Source organism: Pelobates fuscus, chromosome 1 (genome assembly GCF_036172605.1).
Source record: "Pelobates fuscus isolate aPelFus1 chromosome 1, aPelFus1.pri, whole genome shotgun sequence".
Classification (NCBI taxonomy): Eukaryota; Metazoa; Chordata; class Amphibia; order Anura; family Pelobatidae; genus Pelobates; species Pelobates fuscus.
The window spans coordinates 333,162,072-333,187,227 of record NC_086317.1 but is presented as its reverse complement, the minus strand read 5'-3'; the positions used below and the strand labels follow the sequence as shown (position 1 = coordinate 333,187,227).

General features: G+C 43.6%; 1 protein-coding gene across 1 annotated transcript in view; it reads right to left on the bottom strand.

Annotated features, from left to right (window-relative positions):
• Positions 1 to 2,767: 2,767 nt before the first annotated feature.
• SLC10A2 (solute carrier family 10 member 2) overlaps positions 2,768 to 25,156 on the bottom strand; it is a 47,925-nt gene continuing 25,536 nt past the window's right edge. Inside the window, exons 5-6 of the mRNA XM_063444672.1 lie at positions 23,031 to 23,188; positions 2,768 to 3,090 (exon numbers count right to left, since the gene is read on the bottom strand). Coding sequence (XP_063300742.1) covers positions 2,951 to 3,090; positions 23,031 to 23,188 — 298 coding nt within the window. The 3' untranslated portion in view covers positions 2,768 to 2,950. The remainder of the gene's footprint in view (positions 3,091 to 23,030; positions 23,189 to 25,156) is intronic.

Below are 25,156 nucleotides of genomic sequence, written 5' to 3'. Positions count from 1 at the left end.
CTCAAGTATAATTTGCCATCCGCGGAAAGGAAATTAAACGCTTTTCAAGTATATAAGATTTTTAAGGAATTGATGAGACCGAAGTAAGAAGTCAATAAAGAATTACAGGTATACAGAAAATTCAAAGGCTTTTATCATTTAAATCAGGGGTGGTGGACTACATCTCCCTTGATGCTTTGCCAGCGTTGTGGCTGTAAGAGCATTATGGGAGATGTAGTCCAAAAATCTGGAGGGCCGAAGGTTCCCCATCCCTGATTTAAAGGATGATGAAGTAGCACATTTGTAAATTGAATGGGGCCATTGCCAGATTGACTAAACAACTTTTCAAATGATTTATTCTTCAGAATTAAAGAATGCAGAAAGCTCTTTTAGAAAGAGTCATCATTTGTATGAGGCACAGTGTTAGCCATTACTTTTATCTGTATATGATTATTTGTGTATATAAATAGTGCTTCTATATCTTCATATTCTAGTGAGGATTTGATGCAGATTTGTCATTTAATCTTAATAAAATATAACAAGATTGGCTGACACAAGACAGTCATGATGCAATTAAATAATGTATAGGTGCATACATCCATAGGGTCAGAAGATATAAACTCATGAAAACTTCAAACGTCTAAAATATCCAGACTGTTTTTTATTTTTTAAGGAAACTAACATTTTATGCACAGTAATTCTGGCTGGTGTATGGCAGATGGGATTTAATATAGACAATAAAAACTGTGCAATTTGTAAATACGTTCTTTTTTTCATCATTTTGCCTTATTGAAGGTACACGCAGAAACTGGAATGTGTGAAAGGCTGACACCTTTGTACTGGGTCTGATTTTAAACTTAAATTACCGAGTCACCATGTAATCACTCCCAACATAAACGACATTACTATAGCACACAATTGTACTGCCATATACATTAGGGAAAATTTAATTTACTGTGGATTTCCATTGTTACCCAGCTTTCCTATTGTTCCTGGATATGTGCATGAATGTAAATCATGGCAAAAAAGCTGACCTGTTCTACAATAAATGCCAATGCATTATATGTTAACATGTGCTAATGTTATATCCTCTGCTAGTACATGCTAAAATTTCGACATTTCTAAAACTTCACGAAGACCAATGATATAATATGTAATAACAAACCAGGTTTTAAAGACTCCCACATCAAAATATAATCTCACACATTTAACAAATGCAGGGCCACGTAGAGCATTAAAGGACCACTCTAGGCACCCAGACGACTTCAGCTTAATGAAGTGGTCTGGGTGCCAGGTACCTCTAGGATTAACCCTTTTTTTTATAAACATAGCAGTTTCAGAGAAACTGCTATGTTTATACTGAGGGTTAATCCAGCCTCCAAATCCTCTAGTGGCTGTCTCACTGACAGCCGCTAGAGGCGCTTGCGTGATTCTCACTGTGAAAATCACAGTAAGAGCACGCAAGCGTCCATAGGAAAGCATTATGAATGCTTTCCTATGCGACCGGCTGAATGCGAGCGCGGCTCCTGCCGCGCATGCGCATTCAGCCGATGACGTCGCGATCAAGATGGAGAGGAGGAGGAAAGCTCCCCGCCCGGCGCTGGAAAAAGAGGTAAGTTTAACCCCTTCCTCTCTCCAGAGCCCGGCGGGAGGGGGTCCCTGAGGGTGGGGGCACCCTCAGGGTACTCTAGTGCCAGGAAAACGAGTATGTTTTCCTGGCACTAGAGTGGTCCTTTAAACACAAAATATTCAGGACATTCCATACTAGGACAGATATTTTTAGAGCCCAGATGGTGATCCTTAACCCCTTAAGGACACATGACGTGTGACATGTCATGATTCCCTTTTATTCCAGAAGTTTGGTCCTTAAGGGGTTAAAGGAACACTCCAGACCTCTAAAGCACTTTGGTTTGCTGAAATACTTTGTTTGAAGAGTGTGCCTTTTTTTTTTTTTCAATTTTACAAAAAGTTAATATTTCAGTTTGTTTGAAGAGTGTGCCTTTTTTAATTTTACAAAAAGTGAAGATTTCAGTAGAAATGTTCACTTTTATAAATAAACATTGTTACACCCCACAGGCTTGCGAGCAACAACAGGCTCTTTTACTTCCTGGTTTGGTTAGTTCAGTGGAGCCAAGATGCATTGGGACATCTGTGATTGGATAGCCATCGAGAGTCTGGGCTGGGTTAAAAGAGGAGGGCTTGCAAAGGCAGCAGACAAGAGAACTACAGCTTTTATCAGCTGATTTTATATATATACCCAAATTAAAAAATGTGTTTATATGCGTGCATCTACTAAAAAGAGATTTTATTTTTATGCATCTGGGCAAAGGAGTATCCCTTTAAGGGGTTATGCATGTGGTCCCTTATTACTTATTATGAAGTGTCCTAGTGGGAGGGAGGGGGGGGTTGTTTTGTTTTTTTGCAGACATCCTTAGAAGAAGGACTGCCTTATAAACTGAAGGGAAACAAAAAGTATGGCAAAATAAGCTTCTTTTTGTTCATTGTTCATTTCCTCCCTTAGTCAGATTCCTTAGCTGATGTATATTTCCATACTCTACAGTATTTTCCCTGTCTTGTTTCACTATAGTTGGGCTAATTTTAAAGTTGGAGGTCTTAGAAATAACCCATTGTACTCTTTCAGATATCGTCATACAAATATTCATCAATGCTATGCTTTAAAGTGCTACATTACATATACAATATATAGGTTGTTTGCAGACACATTCTTATCAATATTAACCATCGAATTGTGTAATCAGGTCAATGACGATAATGACTTTGGAGTATTAGCTTTGTTGGTAAACCTGCAGCTAATTGCTGTCCACCATCTCAATACAAATTAAATTTACCTTTCACTATAAGAGCTTTGATTGACAAGATTCAGAAACAGTTACAAAATGTTGTAGAATGAAGAATTCTATCCTCGACTTCTAAACAATGATATATTAGTTTAAGAAGCCTTCAGAACTACTTATGCCTTAAGGTTTCCATTGGTCAAAGACAGCTCATTGGCTTTTTCTTTGGATTCAAATCCCTCGTTTGATATTGCATATGGCGACTCAGTGTCCTTTTCTTCTTGTTTAAAACAAAAACACTTGACTATTCGGTAACCTGTATGAAAAATATTTGCAGTAAATTTCCATTTTCAACTTAATCATTTGTAAAACCAGAAAGCTTTTAAATTAAGTACAGAAATCCCTATCAAGTGCAGTTATGACCTTGCCTATTTATATACAGGCTTGCTGGCTGTGAGGACATAGTATACAAAACACTAAATGGGATAGCTGTGCTATGTTTATGCTGTATGACTTACAAACAATACATTTTCTATATTGTAATATGTATAAGGATTAAAGTGCAGATTTAAAGCAAAATCCATGGGTTTTTCCATTGCACATCTAATATGTCTTTATGGGATATTCTGAATCAAAACCATTAATGTAGAAAAATCTGTTGTAGAGTGTTAGATGGAGGTTGAAGATAATGAGCAAATATACACGACAGGCGGATTATTTATCTAACTGGTAATAAACAAAGTTTTGCTTACAATTAGGCAAATAACTGCTCTGTATTTTATGGCATATATTCCCAACGATTTACGGTATTAAAGGGACACTATAGTCCACAAAACAACTTCAGCTTAATGAAGCAGTTTTGGTATGTAGATCATGTCCCTGCAGTGTCACTGTTCAATTCTCTTAAAGGGACACTATAGTCACCTGAACAACTACAGCTTAATGTAGTTGTTCAGGTATAATCTATAGCTCCCTGCAGGCAATCTAATGTAAACACTGTATTTTCAGAGAAAATACAGTGTTTACATTGATTGATAGGAATACCTCCAGTGGCCGTCACTCAGACGGCCACTAGAGGGACTTCCTATCACGCAGGGCCCTAAAAAGGCCCTGTACACGTCAGACGTATTAAAATACGTCTGACATGGGAAGCTAACAAACATTCCTCCATCTGCGTCACCCTCCAAGAACAAACATGGAAGACCATGTTCCACTGGTACACCACTCCTGTCAAACTCTATAAGATGCACAAACTGGATACGGATGATTGCTGGAGGGGGTGTGGTAACCGGGGTACGTATCTACACATGTGGTGGGATTGCCCGAAACTACGTAGCTTCTGGAAGGCAGTTGAAGATCTATTGACACAGACCTTTAACAAGCCCCTACTACTAGATCCATGGGTGTACTTACTGAACAGATCCCTTGACGGATGGACTAAAAGGGAGCAGACTCTGGTCCACAAAATAACCCTTGGGGCTAGACGTACTCTTGCCACAGCTTGGCTCTCTCCTGAAGGTCCAGAGATTTCGGGCGTGATATCTAGGATCCGAGACTGCCGATTGATGGACGACAGAGAAATTCCAAGCTTCTGAGTTGATCCGAGACGCGTTTCGCCTGGTCGGCTTTTTCAACCGACTGAAAAAGCCGACCAGGCGAAACGCGTCTCGGATCAACTCAGAAGCTTGGACTTTTGATATTTATACTATTTGTTGTTTTTATAGTTATATATTTTTTTTACCAATAAACTTACTTTTACAATTTGTCCATCTGAGATTTTGATCAGTCTACACCCAAAGTTCCTGTTTCAAACAAAGAAGGGTATGTGTCCTCTTAAAGACACATTTGCTGGATAACTTAGAGCCAAGTCTTAGGCTCTATATAAGGTGAGCAGCTCCATTTATTTATCTGCACACACTGGTATCCTGAATTTATTACACCAGATATTGGTATCTGTTACATTTTACAGAAAGAGAATCCAGAGAACCATCTTTTAAAGGGTCCGTGTCTCCTTAAGGACACGTCCGCCTGAGAGATCTGAGCCTGTCCTGTTTAGGCTCAGAACCACGTGAGTGAACCATTTTTGGGTTACTTCACTCTGATTGTAACAAAACACCCTACACTATTGTGTTTTATTTCCCCCTTAGGTTACTTTAATTTCCAAGGGGGGTAAGTTATTTTCCAAGCGCTCCACCTTTCACTGGGTTTTGTCGTGTATAACACTCAGTAATTTTACCATGTGAGTAAGATACCTACCTTTTCGTATATGCACTACCACTTTGATATACATATTGCACTACTGGATATTATAATTTTTGTCTTCACATATTCGAGACACAGATAAAGTCTACCACCACTGTAGCTGAAAATATATCCAGTGACGGGGATTGTACCGTCTACACACTAAACAGCAGAGCGCTTTGTAGTTCTATAAAGTGTGAGTGACTTTTTGCTATAGCACTCTACTTCACTGTGTTAAAGACGTACTGCACTATTATTGCATCTCTCTTTCCTTTTCTTTGCGATATCATGCACTGTATAACAGCCAGAGACTTCATAGACTTTTAGCAAAGGTACGTACATAGGAGTTATTTTTGACTTCACTTTTGTACATTACTGTGTTCTAAGGCGCGGTTATCTATTTTTACAAGGTTTTGGGGAATCCTTGTAAGATTTAATGCTGCCTTAAAGCATGTAGTGAGTACCTTATTTTTGGCTTTTCTTATGGGGTGTATGCAAGTCAGTGGCCACACTCGCATATCCTTGTTACATTTATATATAGTGATGTACCGAACTGTCCGCCGGCGGACAGTTCCCGGCGAAATTAGCTTGTTCGCGTTCGCCGCGGCGGGCGGACACATGCGCAGTTCGATCCGCCCCCTATTCGTCATCATTGGGCAAACTTTGACCCTGTGCCTCTCGGTCAGCAGACACATTACAGCCAATCAGCAGAACTCCCTCCCTTCCACACCCTCCAACCTCCCTCCCAGCATCCATTTTCGATTCATTCGGAAGATGCATGCTTAGTGAGAGGAGGGAAAGTTTAGCTGCTGCTGATTACATAGGGAAATTGATAGCTAGGCTAGGGTATTCAGTGTCCACTACAATCCTGAAGGACTCATCTGATCTCGGCTGTAAGGACAGCACCCCAAAAAGCCCTTTTTAGGGCTAGAACATCAGGCTGCTTTTTTTTTTTTTTTTCCTGTGTAATGTAATTGCAGGTGCCTGCCTGCCAGCCTGTGTGTCAGGCTCACAGCATATACTGTGCCCACTTGCCCAGTGCCTGCCTGCCAGCTTCTGTGTGAGGTTGGATGCCTTGCCCATTTGCACAGTCAGTGCCACCACTCATATCTATTTTAACAATCGGTTAAGCTTTAGATTTAAAATAAATAATTTTTTTTCACTGTAATAGAAGAGCAGTTAGTTGTCTGCAAGCATCTGGGTGTCAGGCCTACTTCAGCGTGTGCCCTGCACAACCCTGCCAGCGTACTTTGACAGTTGCCAATCATATCTGGTGTCTCTATAGCGTGCTTTTACAAAGAAAAAAGGTTTCCAGTGTAAGCTAATAGCAGCCAGTCAGTGTCCTTCAAGCGGCTCTGTCAGGCCTTCCTTCAGCGTGTGCCCTGCACAACACTGCCAGCGTGCTTTGACAGTTGCCAATCATATCTGGTGTCTCTTTAGCGTGCTTTTACAAAGAAAAAAGGTTTCCAGTGTAAGCTAATAGCAGCCAGTCAGTGTCCTTCAAGCGGCTCTGTCAGGCCTTCCTTCAGCGTGTGCCCTGCACAACCCTGCCAGCGTGCTTTGACAGTTGCCAATCATATCTGGTGTCTCTTTAGCGTGCTTTTACAAAGAAAAAAGGTTTCCAGTGTAAGCTAATAGCAGCCAGTCAGTGTCCTTCAAGCGGCTCTGTCAGGCCTTCCTTGTCAGGGTACCTGAAGCCTCTACCTCCGAAAGAGGTAGAGACTTAGTAGTTTACTCCTCCAGCAGGTCGGCTTCCTCCATCCCTCGCGGCTCTCCTAGAGACTCTCACGCCGGCCGCGAGGGATCCGTCTCATTTTATGACGTCACGCACGCTGCCCGACGCCATGACGTCAGTCCGGACCGATCTGTCACTCAAGTGACTGGAAGCCACTCAGGACTCGTCGGAGGCGGGTATACTCACTGTAACCAGGGTATTTAAACCTGTTTCTCCCATTCACTCATTGCCCTGTCGTGGTTCTAGCCTGTCTAGTCACACAGTGCTCTGGCGATTTCAGTTATTCCTTTGGTTCCGACCCGGCTAGTTTGACTTACTCTGTTTCCCTCTGGTATCCTTGACCCGGCTTGTTCCTCGCTCACCTGTCCTCTCGTTCCCTCGACCTCGGCTTGTTTCTGACCATTCTCTTTACTCTCCGTACGTTAGTCCGGCCATTCTAAGGTCCGGTATACGTACCCTGTCCTGTTTGTACTTTGCGTGTTGGATCCCTGTCCCGATCCTGACATTACGACAGGGCCAATGGATCCTGCAGGTACAAACAGTCAGGTTGGTCCCTCTGATTCCAGGTTTGACGCCATGGAACACAGAATGGACCAGATGGCACTAGCACTACAGGCGCTATTATCTCGTGCCAATAACCCACCGGAGGAGATCCGTACTACTTCCATCTCTCCTGTAAGTTCTGGTCTAGAGGTAGCCACTGTAGGTGCCTCTTCCCGTATTACCCCACCTGTACGTTATGGTGGTTCACCGGAGAAGTGTCGTGGTTTTTTGAACCAGATTAGTATCCACTTCGAACTACAACCTCGCTCCTATCCCACAGATAGGGCGAAAGTTGGATTTATTATCACCCTACTCATTGAGAAAGCTCTGAGATGGGCCAACCCACTATGGGAGAATGATAACCCATTGGTATATAATTATAATGCCTTTGTAGCTGCATTTAGAAGAACTTTTGACCCTCCTGGTAGGAAGGTTAATGCAGCCAGATTACTGTTGCGCCTGAGACAGGAGAACCGAACACTTGTGGATTATGCACTAGAGTTCAGGTCTCTGGCGGCAGAAGTCAAGTGGAATGAGCAGGCTTATATAGATGTATTTTTGAACGGGCTATCAGATATTATCCTTGATGAGGTTGCTACTAGGGAGCTTCCTGAGAATTTAGAGGACTTAATTTCGTTCATTTCTCGTATTGATGAGCGTTTAAGAGAGAGACAGAATACTAGAGAGAGGAACTTCAGACCTGCCTTTAAATTAGCCCCTACATTTCAAAGTCCTGAGTCCAATACCTCACTGTATCCTGAACCTATGCAGATAGGCAATACTCGCCTCTCTGAAGAGGAGAGGCAGTACAGGAGAAGGGAGGGTTTATGTATGTATTGTGGAGCCAGAGGTCATTTGCGTCTGAATTGTCCTACTCGCTCGGGAAACGCCCGCACCTAAGTTTCTCTAGAGGACAGGCCTTGGGTGTTTCTATTTTGTCCTCTACTCATAATTATAAAGATCACAGGCTTCTGCTACCAACTTCTTTAACTTGGGAGAAGGGAGTACTAAAGACCATGGCTTTGATAGATTCCGGAGCTGCTGAGAATTTTATCGACCAAGTCTTTGCTACTAAACACACTATCCCATCCCAGTTAAGGGATACACCCTTGGCCGTTGAGGCCATAGATGGTAGACCTTTACTTGAGCCTGTTATCTCTCGTGAGACTATACCCATTAACTTAACTATTGGTATCTTACACGAGGAGAACTTATCACTTATGCTCATTTCATCTCCTTCTGTTCCCATAGTCCTGGGCTACCCATGGTTAAAGAGACATAACCCTATTATCGATTGGGAATTAGGGGAAATACTCTCATGGGGCCAGGGTTGTCAGGTTGTTTACGCAGGGTGTCTCCATTGGCTATGATTAACACACCAGATAGTTCTACCCAGTCTACAGGGAGACAGATACCTCCTCTGTACATAGACTTGAAAGCAGTGTTCGATAAGAAGAACGCTGATACACTACCCCCACACAGGACCTTTGATTGTAAAATTAATCTTTTGCCCGGCACCATGCCCCCCAGGGGTAATGTATATCCTCTATCCATTAAAGAGAATTCTGTTTTAGAGGAATATATTCAGGAGAATTTAGACAAGGGATTCATTAGGAGATCCTCTTCTCCCGCCGGGGCTGGATTTTTTTTTGTTAAAAAGAAGGATGGCTCACTCAGACCATGTATTGATTACCGAGGTTTGAATAAAATAACCATTAGGAATGCCTATCCGATCCCCTTGATTACCGAGCTCTTTGATCGGCTAAAAGGTTCTAAGATTTTCACCAAGTTGGACCTCAGAGGGGCATATAACTTGGTGAGAATTCAACAAGGTCACGAGTGGAAGACGGCGTTTAATACCCGCTACGGGCATTATGAGTACACGGTCATGCCTTTTGGCCTTTGTAACGCACCGGCAGTATTCCAGGATCTAATTAACGAAGTTCTTAGGGAATTTCAACAGGATTGTGTTATTGTATACCTGGATGACATTCTCATACACTCTAGAGAGATTGAGACCCACCATAGACAAGTCAGAAAGGTATTACACAAACTTCTACAACACGGCTTATACTGCAAATTGGAGAAATGCAGCTTTGACCAGACCCAGATAGATTTTCTTGGATACGTGATTTCTGGGGAAGGCTTTAAGATGGATCCTGACAAACTCCAGTCTATTCTAGATTGGTCATTGCCTAAGGGACTCAAGGCTATCCAGAGGTTTATTGGGTTCTCCAATTATTATAGGCGCTTCATTAAGGGTTACTCTTCTATTATTGCACCTATTACCAATATGGCCAAACAAGGGGCTGATACTAAGACTTGGTCTACTGAAGCTCTCGTTGCTTTCAAAAATCTCAAAGAACTTTTTGCTTCTGCTCCAATATTAGTCCATCCTGATACATCCTTGCTGTTCCTACTTGAGGTCGATGCCTCTGAGACAGGAGTAGGTGCCGTTCTCTCACAAAGGTTGGGGGTGGATAAACCGTTACATCCTTGTGGTTTTTTTTCCAAGAAACTTTCTGGGCCTGAGAGCAGGTATGACATCGGAGACAGGGAATTGTTAGCAGTCATTAAAGCCTTGAAAGAGTGGAGACATCTATTGGAGGGCACCTTACATCCGGTTACTATTTTGACGGACCACAAGAACTTGTCCTATATTGGGGAGGCTAAGCGTTTGTCCTCTAGGCAAGCTCGTTGGTCCTTATTCCTGACTCATTTCAATTATGTACTTACTTACAGACCTGGCTCTAAGAACTCTAAGGCCGATGCTTTGTCTCGACAATATGAACCTTTCACTGTATCTGAACCGATTCTTTCTTCTATAGTTCCTAAATGCAAGATTGTTGCTAATACGAATCTCAGGATTCATTCCCCGTTACTGGCCGAGATCATTAAGCTGCAACATCTAGCACCTAAACAGACTCCTGAGGGTCGACATTTCATTCCTCCTACTCTTCAACTGGAGCTGTTGCAATGTTTCCATAACAGCAAGATGGCGGGACATCCTGGTATCCGCAAGACGTATGCTTTGATTTCTAAAGACTTCTGGTGGCCTGCTTTACGTAAAGATACTAAAGATTTCATCGCTGCGTGTGAAGTGTGTACTAAGACCAAACAACCTCATACGCTCCCAAGTGGATTCCTGCATCCCTTAGAGGTACCAGAGAAACCATGGTCATGTTTGGCCATGGACTTTATTGTCGATCTACCTATCTCTAAAAAACAGACTGTTATCCTCACCGGGGTTGACAGATTCACCAAGATGGCCCACTTCATTCCCTTGCCTAAACTTCCATCCTCCCAAGAGTTGGCAGAGATATTCGCGAGGGAGATTTTTCGCTTACATGGGATACCTTCCCAAATCGTATCTGACATAGGGTCCCAATTTGTTTCCCGTTTTTGGAGATCCTTTTGTTCTCAACTAGGTATTAAATTAAATTTCTCTTCTGCCTATCATCCCCAGTCTAACGGAGCTGCTGAACGTACTAACCAAAAGATTGAGCAATATCTACGTTGTTTTGTTTCCGAACACCAGGACGATTGGGTCGGTTTGATTCCTTGGGCGGAGTTTGCGCACAACAATCTCGTTTGTGACTCTACTCATTCAAGCCCCTTCTTCATGAACTATGGCTTTCATCCATCTATTCTTCCCTCGGTTTCTCCTTCCCAAGGTGTACCGTCGGTTGATGTACATGTTGCCAATTTGAGGAAGTTGTGGGATCAGACTCGACAAATTCTTCTACACAATTCTATGCTGGTTAAGAAACACGCCGATAAACGTAGAAGGGCGGCTCCGATTTTCGTTCCAGGCGATAGAGTATGGTTAAGCACTAGGAATATTCGGCTTAAAGTTCCTTCCATGAAATTCGCTCCTCGATATATTGGCCCTTACAGGATCTTGACTCGAATTAACCCAGTGGCGTATCGTCTAGCTCTCCCAGCTGCCTTACGCATCCCTAACTCCTTTCACGTTTCATTGTTGAAACCCCTAGTTTGTAACAGATTCTCCTCCACGATCGCCCCTCCTCGCTCTGTTCAGGTGGAGGGTCAGGAGGAGTATGAGGTTAACTCCATCATTGATTCTCGTATCTCTCGGGGGAGAGTACAATATTTGGTTGACTGGAAGGGATATGGTCCTGAGGAGAGAAGTTGGGTACCACAAGAGGATGTTCATGCTCCTCGCCTTCGCAGGGCGTTTCACTCACGCTTTCCGTCTCGTCCCGGTTCCTTCCGCCCGGTGGGCGTATCTGAGAGGGGGGGTACTGTCAGGGTACCTGAAGCCTCTACCTCCGAAAGAGGTAGAGACTTAGTAGTTTACTCCTCCAGCAGGTCGGCTTCCTCCATCCCTCGCGGCTCTCCTAGAGACTCTCACGCCGGCTGCGAGGGATCCGTCTCATTTTATGACGTCACGCACGCTGCCCGACGCCATGACGTCAGTCCGGACCGATCTGTCACTCAAGTGACTGAAAGCCACTCAGGACTCGTCGGAGGCGGGTATACTCACTGTAACCAGGGTATTTAAACCTGTTTCTCCCATTCACTCATTGCCCTGTCGTGGTTCTAGCCTGTCTAGTCACACAGTGCTCTGGCGATTTCAGTTATTCCTTTGGTTCCGACCCGGCTAGTTTGACTTACTCTGTTTCCCTCTGGTATCCTTGACCCGGCTTGTTCCTCGCTCACCTGTCCTCTCGTTCCCTCGACCTCGGCTTGTTTCTGACCATTCTCTTTACTCTCCGTACGTTAGTCCGGCCATTCTAAGGTCCGGTATACGTACCCTGTCCTGTTTGTACTTTGCGTGTTGGATCCCTGTCCCGATCCTGACATTCCTTCAGCGTGTGCCCTGCACAACCCTGCCAGCGTACTTTGACAGTTGCCAATCATATCTGGTGTCTCTATAGCGTGCTTTTACAAAGAAAAAAGGTTTCCAGTGTAAGCTAATAGCAGCCAGTCAGTGTCCTTCAAGTGGCTCTGTCAGGCCTTCCTTCAGCGTGTGCCCTGCACAACACTGCCAGCGTGCTTTGACAGTTGCCAATCATATCTGGTGTCTCTTTAGCGTGCTTTTACAAAGAAAAAAGGTTTCCAGTGTAAGCTAATAGCAGCCAGTCAGTGTCCTTCAAGCGGCTCTGTCAGGCCTTCCTTCAGCGTGTGCCCTGCACAACCCTGCCAGCGTGCTTTGACAGTTGCCAATCATATCTGGTGTCTCTTTAGCGTGCTTTTACAAAGAAAAAAGGTTTCCAGTGTAAGCTAATAGCAGCCAGTCAGTGTCCTTCAAGCGGCTCTGTCAGGCCTTCCTTCAGCGTGTGCCCTGCACAACCCTGCCAGCGTGCTTTGACAGTTGCCAATCATATCTGGTGTCTCTATAGCGTGCTTTTACAAAGAAAAAAGGTTTCCAGTGTAAGCTAATAGCAGCCAGTCAGTGTCCTTCAAGCGGCTCTGTCAGGCCTTCCTTCAGCGTGTGCCCTGCACAACCCTGCCAGCGTGCTTTGACAGTTGCCAATCATATCTGGTGTCTCTTTAGCGTGCTTTTACAAAGAAAAAAGGTTTCCAGTGTAAGCTAATAGCAGCCAGTCAGTGTCCTTCAAGCGGCTCTGTCAGGCCTTCCATCAGCGTGTGCCCTGCACAACCCTGCCAGCGTACTTTGACAGTTGCCAATCATATCTGGTGTCTCTTTAGCGTGCTTTTACAAAGAAAAAAGGTTTCCAGTGTAAGCTAATAGCAGCCAGTCAGTGTCCTTCAAGTGGCTCTGTCAGGCCTTCCTTCAGCGTGTGCCCTGCACAACACTGCCAGCGTGCTTTGACAGTTGCCAATCATATCTGGTGTCTCTTTAGCGTGCTTTTACAAAGAAAAAAGGTTTCCAGTGTAAGCTAATAGCAGCCAGTCAGTGTCCTTCAAGCGGCTCTGTCAGGCCTTCCTTCAGCGTGTGCCCTGCACAACCCTGCCAGCGTGCTTTGACAGTTGCCAATCATATCTGGTGTCTCTTTAGCATGCTTTTACAAAGAAAAAAGGTTTCCAGTGTAAGCTAATAGCAGCCAGTCAGTGTCCTTCAAGCGGCTCTGTCAGACCTTCCTTCAGCGTGTGCCCTGCACAACACTGCCAGCGTGCTTTGACAGTTGCCAATCATATCTGGTGTCTCTTTAGCCTGCTTTTACAAAGAAAAAAGGTTTCCAGTGTAAGCTAATAGCAGCCAGTCAGTGTCCTTCAAGCGGCTCTGTCAGGCCTTCCTTCAGCGTGTGCCCTGCACAACCCTGCCAGCGTGCTTTGACAGTTGCCAATCATATCTGGTGTCTCTTTAGCGTGCTTTTACAAAGAAAAAAGGTTTCCAGTGTAAGCTAATAGCAGCCAGTCAGTGTCCTTCAAGCGGCTCTGTCAGGCCTTCCATCAGCGTGTGCCCTGCACAACCCTGCCAGCGTGCTTTGACAGTTGCCAATCATATCTGGTGTCTCTTTAGCGTGCTTTTACAAAGAAAAAAGGTTTCCAGTGTAAGCTAATAGCAGCCAGTCAGTGTCCTTCAAGCGGCTCTGTCAGGCCTTCCTTCAGCGTGTGCCCTGCACAACACTGCCAGCGTGCTTTGACAGTTGCCAATCATATCTGGTGTCTCTTTAGCGTGCTTTTACAAAGAAAAAAGGTTTCCAGTGTAAGCTAATAGCAGCCAGTCAGTGTCCTTCAAGCGGCTCTGTAAGGCCTTCCATCAGCGCGTGCCCTGCACAACCCTGCCAGCGTGCTTTGACAGTTGCCAATCATATCTGCTGTCTCTTTAGCGTGCTTTTACAAAGAAAAAAGTTTCCAGTGTAAGCTAATAGCAGCCAGTCAGTGTCCTTCAAGCGGCTCTGTCAGACCTTCCTTCAGCGTGTGCCCTGCACAACACTGCCAGCGTGCTTTGACAGTTGCCAATCATATCTGGTGTCTCTTTAGCCTGCTTTTACAAAGAAAAAAGGTTTCCAGTGTAAGCTAATAGCAGCCAGTCAGTGTCCTTCAAGCGGCTCTGTCAGGCCTTCCTTCAGCGTGTGCCCTGCACAACCCTGCCAGCGTGCTTTGACAGTTGCCAATCATATCTGGTGTCTCTTTAGCGTGCTTTTACAAAGAAAAAAGGTTTCCAGTGTAAGCTAATAGCAGCCAGTCAGTGTCCTTCAAGCGGCTCTGTCAGGCCTTCCTTCAGCGTGTGCCCTGCACAACCCTGCCAGCGTGCTTTGACAGTTGCCAATCATATCTGGTGTCTCTTTAGCATGCTTTTACAAAGAAAAAAGGTTTCCAGTGTAAGCTAATAGCAGCCAGTCAGTGTCCTTCAAGCGGCTCTGTCAGGCCTTCCTTCAGCGTGTGCCCTGCACAACCCTTCCAGCGTGCTTTGACAGTTGCCAATCATATCTGCTGTCTCTTTAGCGTGCTTTTACAAAGAAAAAAGGTTTCCAGTGTAAGCTAATAGCAGCCAGTCAGTGTCCTTCAAGCGGCTCTGTCAGGCCTTCCTTCAGCGTGTGCCCTGCACAACCCTGCCAGCGTACTTTGACAGTTGCCAATCATATCTGGTGTCTCTTTAGCGTGCTTTTACAAAGAAAAAAGGTTTCCAGTGTAAGCTAATAGCAGCCAGTCAGTGTCCTTCAAGCGGCTCTGTCAGGCCTTCCTTCAGCGTGTGCCCTGCACAACCCTGCCAGCGTACTTTGACAGTTGCCACTCATATCTGGTGTCTCTATAGCGTGCTTTTAAAACCAAAACTTTGTTTCCACTGTAATAGAAGAGCAGTTGCCTGCCTGCCAGCTTCTGTGTGAGTTTCACAGTGGATACTGTGCCCTCTTGCCCAGTGCCACCACTCATATCTGTTTTTACAATAGCTTAAGCTTTAGATTTAAAATAAATAATTTTTTTCACTGTAATAGAAGAGCAGTTAGTTGTCTGCAAGCGTCTGGGTGTCAGGCCTACTTCAGCGTGTGCTCTGCAGACCTGTGCCAGTGTGCTTTGACAGTTGCCACTCATATCTTGTGTCTCTATAGCGTGCTTTTACAACCAAAATTTGTTTTTCACTGTTATAGATTGAATAGCAGTTACTTGTCTTCAAGCGGGTGTCTCAGGCCTACTTCAGCGTGTGCTCTGCAGCACTGTTCCAGTGCACATTGCCAATCATATCTGGTGTCTCTATAGCGTGCTTTTAAAAACAAAATTAGTTTTTCACTGTTATAGATTGAATAGCAGTTACTTGTCTTCAAGCGGGTGTCTCAGGCCTACTTCAGCGTGTGCTCTGCAGACCTGTGCCAGTGTGCTTTGACAGTTGCCACTCATATCTTGTGTCTCTATAGCGTGCTTTTACAACCAAAATTTGTTTTTCACTGTTATAGATTGAATAGCAGTTACTTGTCTTCAAGCGGGTGGCTCAGGCCTACAGTGTGTGCTCTGCAGAACTGTTACAGTTCACATTGCCAATCATATCTGGTCTCACAGTAGCTTGCACGCATAGTACCACTAATCCCCAAAAAAATGACAGGCAGAGGCAGGCCACCCCGCAGGGGCCGTCGTGGTCGTGGTGCTGTGATTCCCTTTTGCCCTAGAATAATGCCCAGTTTTCAGAAGCCACGTACCCTGAACTTGAAAAGTTCTGAGGACATAGTTGACTGGCTAACACAGGACACCCAATCTTGTACAGCCTCCGCTCGGAACCTTGACGCACCATCCTCCTCCAGCTTAGCTTCAGGCACCTCTCAAGATAGCACTCACCCACCTGCCGCCACCACCAAAACTAGCACCACAGCCGCTTTACTTGGTATGTCAGAGGAGTTATTCACACACCCGTTTGAAGAAATGAGTGATGCGCAACCATTATTGCTAGAGGATGTAGATAACAGGGATATGTCTCAGGCAGGCAGCATTAAACACATGGAGGTACGGTGTGATGATGATGATGTTGTACCCGCTGCTGCTTCCTTTTCTGAATTGTCAGATACAAGCGAAGTGGTTGATGATGACGATGCGTCCATGGATGTCACGTGGGTGCCCGCTAGAAGAGAAGAAGAACAGGGCGAAAGTTCAGATGGGGAGACAGAGAGGAGGAGGAGGAGACCAGTTGGAAGCAGGGGGGGGTCGTCGCAAGGAGCTAGTGGCACAGTCAGACAGCATGCATCGGCACCCGGGGTCAGCCCGACAGCACGCCAATCAACGCATGCTGTGTCCACCACCAGAATGCCGTCATTGCAGAGCTCAGCAGTGTGGCATTTTTTTTGTGTGTCTGCCTCTGACAACAGCGATGCCATTTGCAACCTGTGCCAAAGGAAACTGAGTCGTGGGAGGTCCAACACCCACCTAGGTACAACTGCTTTGCGTAGGCACATGATCTCACATCACAAACGCCTATGGGATCAACACATGAGTACAAGCAGCCATCCTCCTCCTGGTCCAGCATCTTCAGCCACGTCAACCACTGCTGTCCTTCTTGCCCCCTCTCAACCATCCGCCACTCCGTCTCCCGCCTTGAGCAGTTCCCGCTCATCTGCCCACAGTCATGTGTCTGTCAAGGACATGTTTGAGCGTAAGAAGCCAATGTCACCAAGTCACCCCCTTGCCCAGCGTCTGACAGCTGGCTTGTCCGAACTATTAGCCCGCCAGCTTTTCCCATGCAATCTGGTTGAGTCTGAGGCGTTCAAAAAATTTGTAGCTATTGGGACACCGCAGTGGAAGGTACCCGGCCGGAATTTCTTTTCACAAAAGGCAATCCCCAACTTGTACTCGAATGTGCAAAAGGAAGTCATGGCATGTCTGGCACACAGTGTTGGGGCAAGGGTCCATCTGACCACTGATACCTGGTCCGCAAAGCATGGTCAGGGCAGGTATATCACCTACACTGCGCATTGGGTAAACCTGCTGACGGTTGACAAGCAAGGAATGCGTGGCATTGCAGAGGAGTTGGTGACACCGCCACGAATTGCAGGCAGTCCTGCTGCCACCTCCTCTACTCCTCCTACTCCATCCTCTTCCATAACCTCCTCGGCTGAGTCCTCTTGTGCCGCTGCTTCTTGCTCCACATCAACGGCACCCCCCCAGCTCCCCAGGTACTATTCCACATCCCGGATACGGCAGTGTCACGCCGTCTTGGGTTTGACTTGCTTGAAAGCAGAGAGTCACACCGGACAAGCACTCCTGTCCGCCCTGAACGCACAGGTGGAAAAGTGGCTGACTCCGCAGCAACTGGATATCGGCAAAGTGGTGTGTGACAACGGAAAAAATTTGATAGCGGCATTGAAGTTGGGCAAGTTGACACATGTGCCGTGCATGGCACATGTGTGTAATCTGATCGTACAACGCTTTGTGCATAAGTACACAGGCTTACAGGACGTCCTGAAGCAGGCCAGGAAGGTGTGTGGCCATTTCAGGCGTTCCTACACGGCCATGGCTCACTTTGCCTATATCCAGCGGCGAAACAACATGCCAGTGAGGCGCTTGATTTGCGACAGCCCTACACGTTGGAATTCAACACTCCTAATGTTCGACCGCCTGCTCCAACAAGAAAAAGCTGTTAATGAATATTTGTATGACCGGGGTGCTAGGACAGCCTCTGGGGAGCTGGGAATTTTTTTGCCACGTTACTGGATGCTCATGCGCAATGCCTGTAGGCTCATGCGTCCTTTTGAGGAGGTGACAAACCTAGTCAGTCGCACCGAAGGCACCATCAGCGACATCATACCATTTGTTTTCTTCATGGAGCGTGCCCTGCGAAGAGTGATGGATCAGGCTGTAGATGAGCGTGAAGAGGAAGAGGAAGAGTTGTGGTCACCATCACCACCAGAAACAGCCTTATCAGCATCGCTTGCTGGACCTGCGGCAACGCTGGAAGAGGATTGTGAGGAAGAGGAGTCAGAGGAGGATTGTAGCTTTGAGGAGGAGGAGGAGGAGCAAGACCAAACACAACAGGCATCCCAGGGTGCTCGTTGTCACCTATCTGGTACCCGTGGTGTTGTACGTGGCTGGGGGGGAAGAACATACCTTCAATGACATCAGTGAGGAGGAGGAACGGGAAATGAGTAGCTCGGCATCCAACCTTGTGCAAATGGGGTCTTTCATGCTGTCCTGCCTGTTGAGGGACCCTCGTATAAAAAGGCTGAAGGAGAACGACCTGTACTGGGTGTCCACGCTACTAGACCCCCGGTATAAGCAGAAAGTGGCGGAAATGTTACCCAATTACAACAAGTCAGAAAGGATGCAGCATTTGCAAAATAAATTAAAAAGTATGCTTTACACAGCGTATAAGGGTGATGTCACAGCACAACGGGAATCTAACAGGGGGAGAGGTGGAAGTCATCCTCCTCCTCCTCCTCCCACGACCACGCCGGCAAGGACAGGACGCTTTAAAGACGTGTTGTTGATGGAGGACATGCAGACCTTTTTAAGTCCTATGCATCGCCACAGCCCTTCGGGATCCACCCTCAGAGAGCGACTCGATCGACAGGTAGCAGACTACCTCGCCTTAACTGCAGATATCGACACTCTGAGGAGCGATGAACCACTTGACTACTGGGTGTGCAGGCTTGACCTGTGGCCTGAGCTATCCCAATTTGCGATAGAACTTCTGGCCTGCCCCGCTTCAAGTGTCCTGTCAGAAAGGACCTTCAGTGCAGCAGGAGGTATTGTCACTGAGAAGAGAAGTCGCCTAGGTCAAAAAAGTCTAGATTACCTCACCTTTATTAAGATGAATGAGGGATGGATCCCGAAGGGACTGACACTGGGCGATACATTCGATTAAAAAAGGCCTGATGAGATGAGCTGCCTTGGGCTAAAAATTGTCCACACGCTGCTGTATTTTAGCTCTGAATGACGTTTGACTTGCGTGACTTATCCGCCACCAACTAGGGTTCAAGCCGCCATGTTTTAGGGCACTTTCTGCCTGTGAAACAAACATCAATTTTTCTGGACGCTGCTACAGCAGCGGCTGCAACAATACCGAATTTTTCAGGCATGTGTACATGCCTAATTTTTAGGCCCACTGGTGAAAGTGGACTGATTACAATTACAGGGCCTCTAAAGAGTCCTGTATTGTTATTTGTCGTCACTACCTTCCCGCGTCGGGAGTGGGTCATTTGCGCCCCTGCTGCCTTCCTTGCATGTGGTAGCTGTTTGTCAGGGATTTGTCAATCCATATCTGCCAAGTGACCCTATGTAGGGGGAACAGTCCCTATTCTGCTCTGTGTCAGTGTGTATCATGGTCTCTGTGGACAAGGAACAGTCTCTATTCTGCTCTGTGTCAGTGTGTATCAGGGGTTTTGAGGACAGGTGTCAATCCATATCTGCCAAGTGACCCTATGTAGGGGGAACAGTCTCTATTCTGCTCTGTGTCAGTGTGTATCAGGGATCATTAGGACAGGTGTCAATCCATATCTGCCAAGTGACCCTATGTAGGAGGAACAGTCTCTATTCTGCTCTGTGTCAGTGTGTATCAGGGATCATTAGGACAGGTGTCAATCCATATCTGCCAAGTGACCCTATGTAGGAGGAACAGTCTCTATTCTGCTCTGTGTCAGTGTGTATCAGGGATCATTAGGACAGGTGTCAATCCATATCTGCCAAGTGACCCTATGTAGGAGGAACAGTCCCTATTCTGCTCTGTGTCAGTGTGTATCAGGGATCATTAGGACAGGTGTCAATCCATATCTGCCAAGTGACCCTATGTAGGAGGAACAGTCCCTATTCTGCTCTGTGTCAGTGTGTATCAGGGATCATTAGGATAGGTGTCAATCCATATCTGCCAAGTGACCCTATGTAGGGGGAACAGTCTGTATTCTGCTCTGTGTCAGTGTGTATCAGGGATCATTAGGACAGGTGTCAATCCATATCTGCCAAGTGACCCTATGTAGGAGGAACAGTCTCTATTCTGCTCTGTGTCAGTGTGTATCAGGGATCATTAGGATAGGTGTCAATCCATATCTGCCAAGTGACCCTATGTAGGAGGAACAGTCCCTATTTTGCTCTGTGTCAGTGTGTATCAGGGATCATTAGGACAGGTGTCAATCCATATCTGCCAAGTGACCCTATGTAGGAGGAACAGTCCCTATTCTGCTCTGTGTCAGTGTGTATCAGGGATCATTAGGATAGGTGTCAATCCATATCTGCCAAGTGACCCTATGTAGGGGGAACAGTCTCTATTCTGCTCTGTGTCAGTGTGTATCAGGGATCATTAGGATAGGTGTCAATCCATATCTGCCAAGTGACCCTATGTAGGAGGAACAGTCCCTATTCTGCTCTGTGTCAGTGTGTATCAGGGATCATTAGGATAGGTGTCAATCCATATCTGCCAAGTGACCCTATGTAGGGGGAACAGTCTCTATTCTGCTCTGTGTCAGTGTGTATCAGGGATCATTAGGATAGGTGTCAATCCATATCTGCCAAGTGACCCTATGTAGGGGGAACAGTCCCTATTCTGCTCTGTGTCAGTGTGTATCATGGTCTCTGTGGACAAGGAACAGTCTCTATTCTGCTCTGTGTCAGGGTGTATCAGGGGTTTTGAGGACAGGTGTCAATCCATATCTGCCAAGTGACCCTATGTAGGGGGAACAGTCTCTATTCTGCTCTGTGTCAGTGTGTATCAGGGCTGGGCTTTGAGGACAGGTGTCAATGTTAGGTGATGTCTGCCCTTTATGGATTAAAAGCAGACTCTGCATCAACTGTGCAATTTTCCATGGGAGTTTTGCCATGGATCCCCCTCTGGCATGCCACAGTCCAGGTGTTAGTCCCCTTGAAACAACTTTTCCATCACTATTGTGGCCAGAAAGAGTCCCTGTTGTTTTTAAAATTCGCCTGCCCATTGAAGTCAATGGCGGTTCGCGCGGTTCGCCGGTTCGCGAACATTTGCGGAAGTTTGCGAAAATTCCGGGTTTGCGACAACACTATTTATATAGTGTGCAAAAAGTGGAGCGCTACTTAATTTCCTAAGGAGGAGGGTATATATAATAGGAAACCTGACAACCTATTGAGTAAATGATATGCAAATAAGTGAAAAGTATACCCTTTGCCTCTAGAAAAATACACAAATAAAACGTCAATAAAATTACTCATGTAATAAATGCAACAGACTAAATAATAAAGTCCAATAATAGTCTGTGCAAGTCCCTTTGTTCCCGATGTTTTCTTTTATGGTGTTACTCCATGATCAAATAAATATGAAAATGAAAAGAAAAAAAGGGGTGAATTAGTGATATACCATTTCACTACAAAAAGGGAATCCTTTGTACAAATAAGAATATTAATAAATTGACTTTATTGGAATCTTAGCTGGAAGCTAAGTATCAATGTAAAAAACTTCACATAAATTAAAATTGGATTTAAATCAAACTCCAAATATCTTTAAATGAATAATAGTAAGGCTTTGTTACGGTATGCCTACTAGTTAGTACAGAAAGTGCTGGGTGCAGACCTTATGCTGTTCTCGGCGTCCCGAAATCAGCAGTTCAGATGTTAGTTTGCTGGTAACAGTGAAGGTGAATGCTCCCCAGGCGCTGGCTTTCTGTGATGTGAGTTGTGTCCCTCCAAACGCGTTTCTCCGTTCCAACGGCTTTATCAATGGATGCGGACTTTTCAGGTAATTGCCGCTTTTATAGCGGACTCTGATTTTCATTTAACACTTAATCATAAACGGTGTTTCAAACTTCTGGAATTCCATAACAATCATTACTAGTACAATGTGAATAGTCTAACACATATTTTCAAATTCTTATTTGCGATCATGCTCACAATGTTACATTTTTGTTACTATGTGTCGCCATGGTTACTCCCGCTGGATACAAATTTAAACGTAACTGTCTTTCTTTCAACTATCATTATATAGACATAATTCACAGGGCATTTCTACAATATACAGTCATGTATCGGTACACTTTTTATTGTTGGTGCTTTCTAACCAAGGGAGTAGTACCAGTGCACTAGAAATGTATAAAAATAAATGTATTTAAAAAAATAATTGTATTTAAAAAATAAATGTATTAAAAATGGTATTCACAATCCGATGTTTTGCAGTGAATACTATACAAGTAGGTATAACTCTCTTCCAATTATTAATATTAATTCACAACAATATAGTTCCACAAAATACAAAAATGCTCAACAATAAAATAATAATCATAAAAATAATGCTAATATGAGAAAGAGAAGTAGTTTACTAGATACAATTACAAATCTGTATTCTCTGATTTAAAGGTGTATACATATTGGATAGTTGTGTTATGTCACTGGAATGCGGGATGGAGTTATAAAGTGAGATCACCTATCACATAGGGAATCTAACAGCTTATAAGACTAAAGATCATGGAAAATAGATAGAGCTATGCCACAATTAATGCAAAAGGATTAATTCATTTAAAGATATTTGGAGTTTGTTTTAAATCCAATTTTAATTTATGTGAAGTTTTTTACATTGATACTTAGCTTCCAGCTAAGATTCCAATAAAGTCAATTTATTAATATTCTTATTTGTACAAAGGATTCCCTTTTTGTAGTGAAATGGTATATCACTAATTCACCCCTTTTTTTCTTTTCATTTTCATATTTATTTGATCATGGAGTAACACCATAAAAGAAAACATCGGGAACAAAGGGACTTGCACAGACTATTATTGGACTTTATTATTTAGTCTGTTGCATTTATTACATGAGTAATTTTATTGACGTTTTATTTGTGTATTTTTCTAGAGGCAAAGGGTATACTTTTCACTTATTTGCATAACACTATTTATATAGTTAAATGTAAAAATCACTTTTACAAATTGACTCACCTGCCATAAACAGTAGGGCTAACAGGATCTGGAAAATACTGTAGATCAGCGGGAAAGTGAAAACCTTGGCAAGTTGCTCAGGTGGAAATGAGAGCTGGACTATTGTTGAACATAGCTGTGTATTCTGCATACCTGTTTCCAGGCACACTGTTCGGCATCTATTAAGATGAAAAAAATATATTCTTTATATGCTTTTTCTTACACCATGTACTAAATATCAACTCCTGTGTTCACTATTGTTATAACACTTAGTACATTTGTCTCAACTGGAACTTGGCAGAATTTAGGTCTATTGTTGTCTGAATTTATCATTGTCAAAGGGAATGCACTGACTTTGAAAAATTGGTTCTATTTATGGCTTGACATTTCTAAAATGTAGAATTTTAAAAATGATTCTTTATTCCTAATTATATTTTACATACATCTTCCAATAGAAGTAAACATGACATATAAATATGGCAATGAACTTCTTAAGTGAGTTTGTGCAAAAGAAAGTGAATAAAATTAAAAAGAATTGGTGCAAATGAAAAAATAATGAAAAACTAAATACATGTTTTAATGTATATATATATATATATATATATATATATATATATATATATATATATATGTGTGTGTGTATATATACATTATATTATATATAGTAGAACCATAGTACCAGTAGAACCATGAACTATGGGTTATGGGTTTCTGGAAACATCATGATAAATGATTGTTTTTATTTGTTTATATTGCATTGTTTGTTAGAATTAGAGCTCTTGTTGGGCATATGCATAAGGGAAAATATCTCTATCACTAAAACCTACGAGGAGATGGCATACAGGATAAAAATCCAACAAGATATCTTTGATAAAATCTAGGCAAGGTGGAAACGAGGGGAATTTAGAAGGAAGTGATGGGAAATCAATGATAGATATAGATATATAGATATATATCTATATATATATCTATATATAGATAGATAGCTAATATAAACTAAAGTGGGTGGTATAAAACAAAATTATATAAGCTTTCAAATCGATAGAGATCCTAGTAGTGGAAGATGATTAATATAGACATTTGGTTGGAAATACCATAAGTTAAATTGGAACTGTACATACATAGAAGAAATCATTACTACAGTAACTTTTGTGTCTTTTTTTTCTATTATGTTAATTAATTTATAAACTCACTAGATCAAAGCTGTCTGTTTTTTGCTATGCACATTTTCTGATTAAAACCAAAATAAATAATAATTAGGGCAGGAATGATTAAAATTCAACTCAATAAGATTCGGGATATGTAGAAGTTGTATTAGAATGTATAAGAAATAAATGTTTATTTAATATAAGGGATTAATGCTGATCTGAATATATAAGAAGGACATTAAATTGCTACTGAAGGTGATAAGGAAGAATAGATCGTAGGATGTATGTATAATGTGGCAATATACTATTCTACATTTTGTATATTATTTATTTATTCTCTTTTTTTGTGCATATTTCTTTGTAACTTGGGTTGGAAAAAGTGAAAAAATATTCAAATATGAAAAAAAGAATTAGAGTTCTTTTTAATGTTAAGAACAAGGGCTATGGTTAAAGCTTGAGTCTATTTAAAGGACCACCTTATGGGTGAGGATGAGGAGTATCCTCGTTTAACCCCCAGCTTACAAAAATGCTGATTTCTGTAAGAAATCTGAACTTTTATAAAAGAACGATGGAACACCCTCCTGGCTATTAATCAATCCGTTAGCTCCCCCGAGGTACTTTAGCGTACCTGCCTCCTACCACACAGACCTCAGACCAGATGTACGTGCACCTGGACACAAATTCAGAGGATTCCCAATGCAGCTGCTGTGCTATCTCACTGCTACATTCAAGGTGGCTTCTTGCTTCTCTCTCCTGTGGGCACTGAATCCTCACCCCTGGTGCTACCAGCCAATGATAGAGAATAGAGAGGATAAAAAGTATACCTTCCCTCATGGAAATGAGAATAACATTCAAAGTACAAATTAATTACAAATTCCAAAACTCCAAAACAGGAGGTTTAGGAGTTTTGGAATTTGTAATTATTTTGCACGGTAGTGAGATGTTTCCACCCTCCCAGGCATTCGAAACATGGTAACCTCCATCTGTTCTAAGGCATGT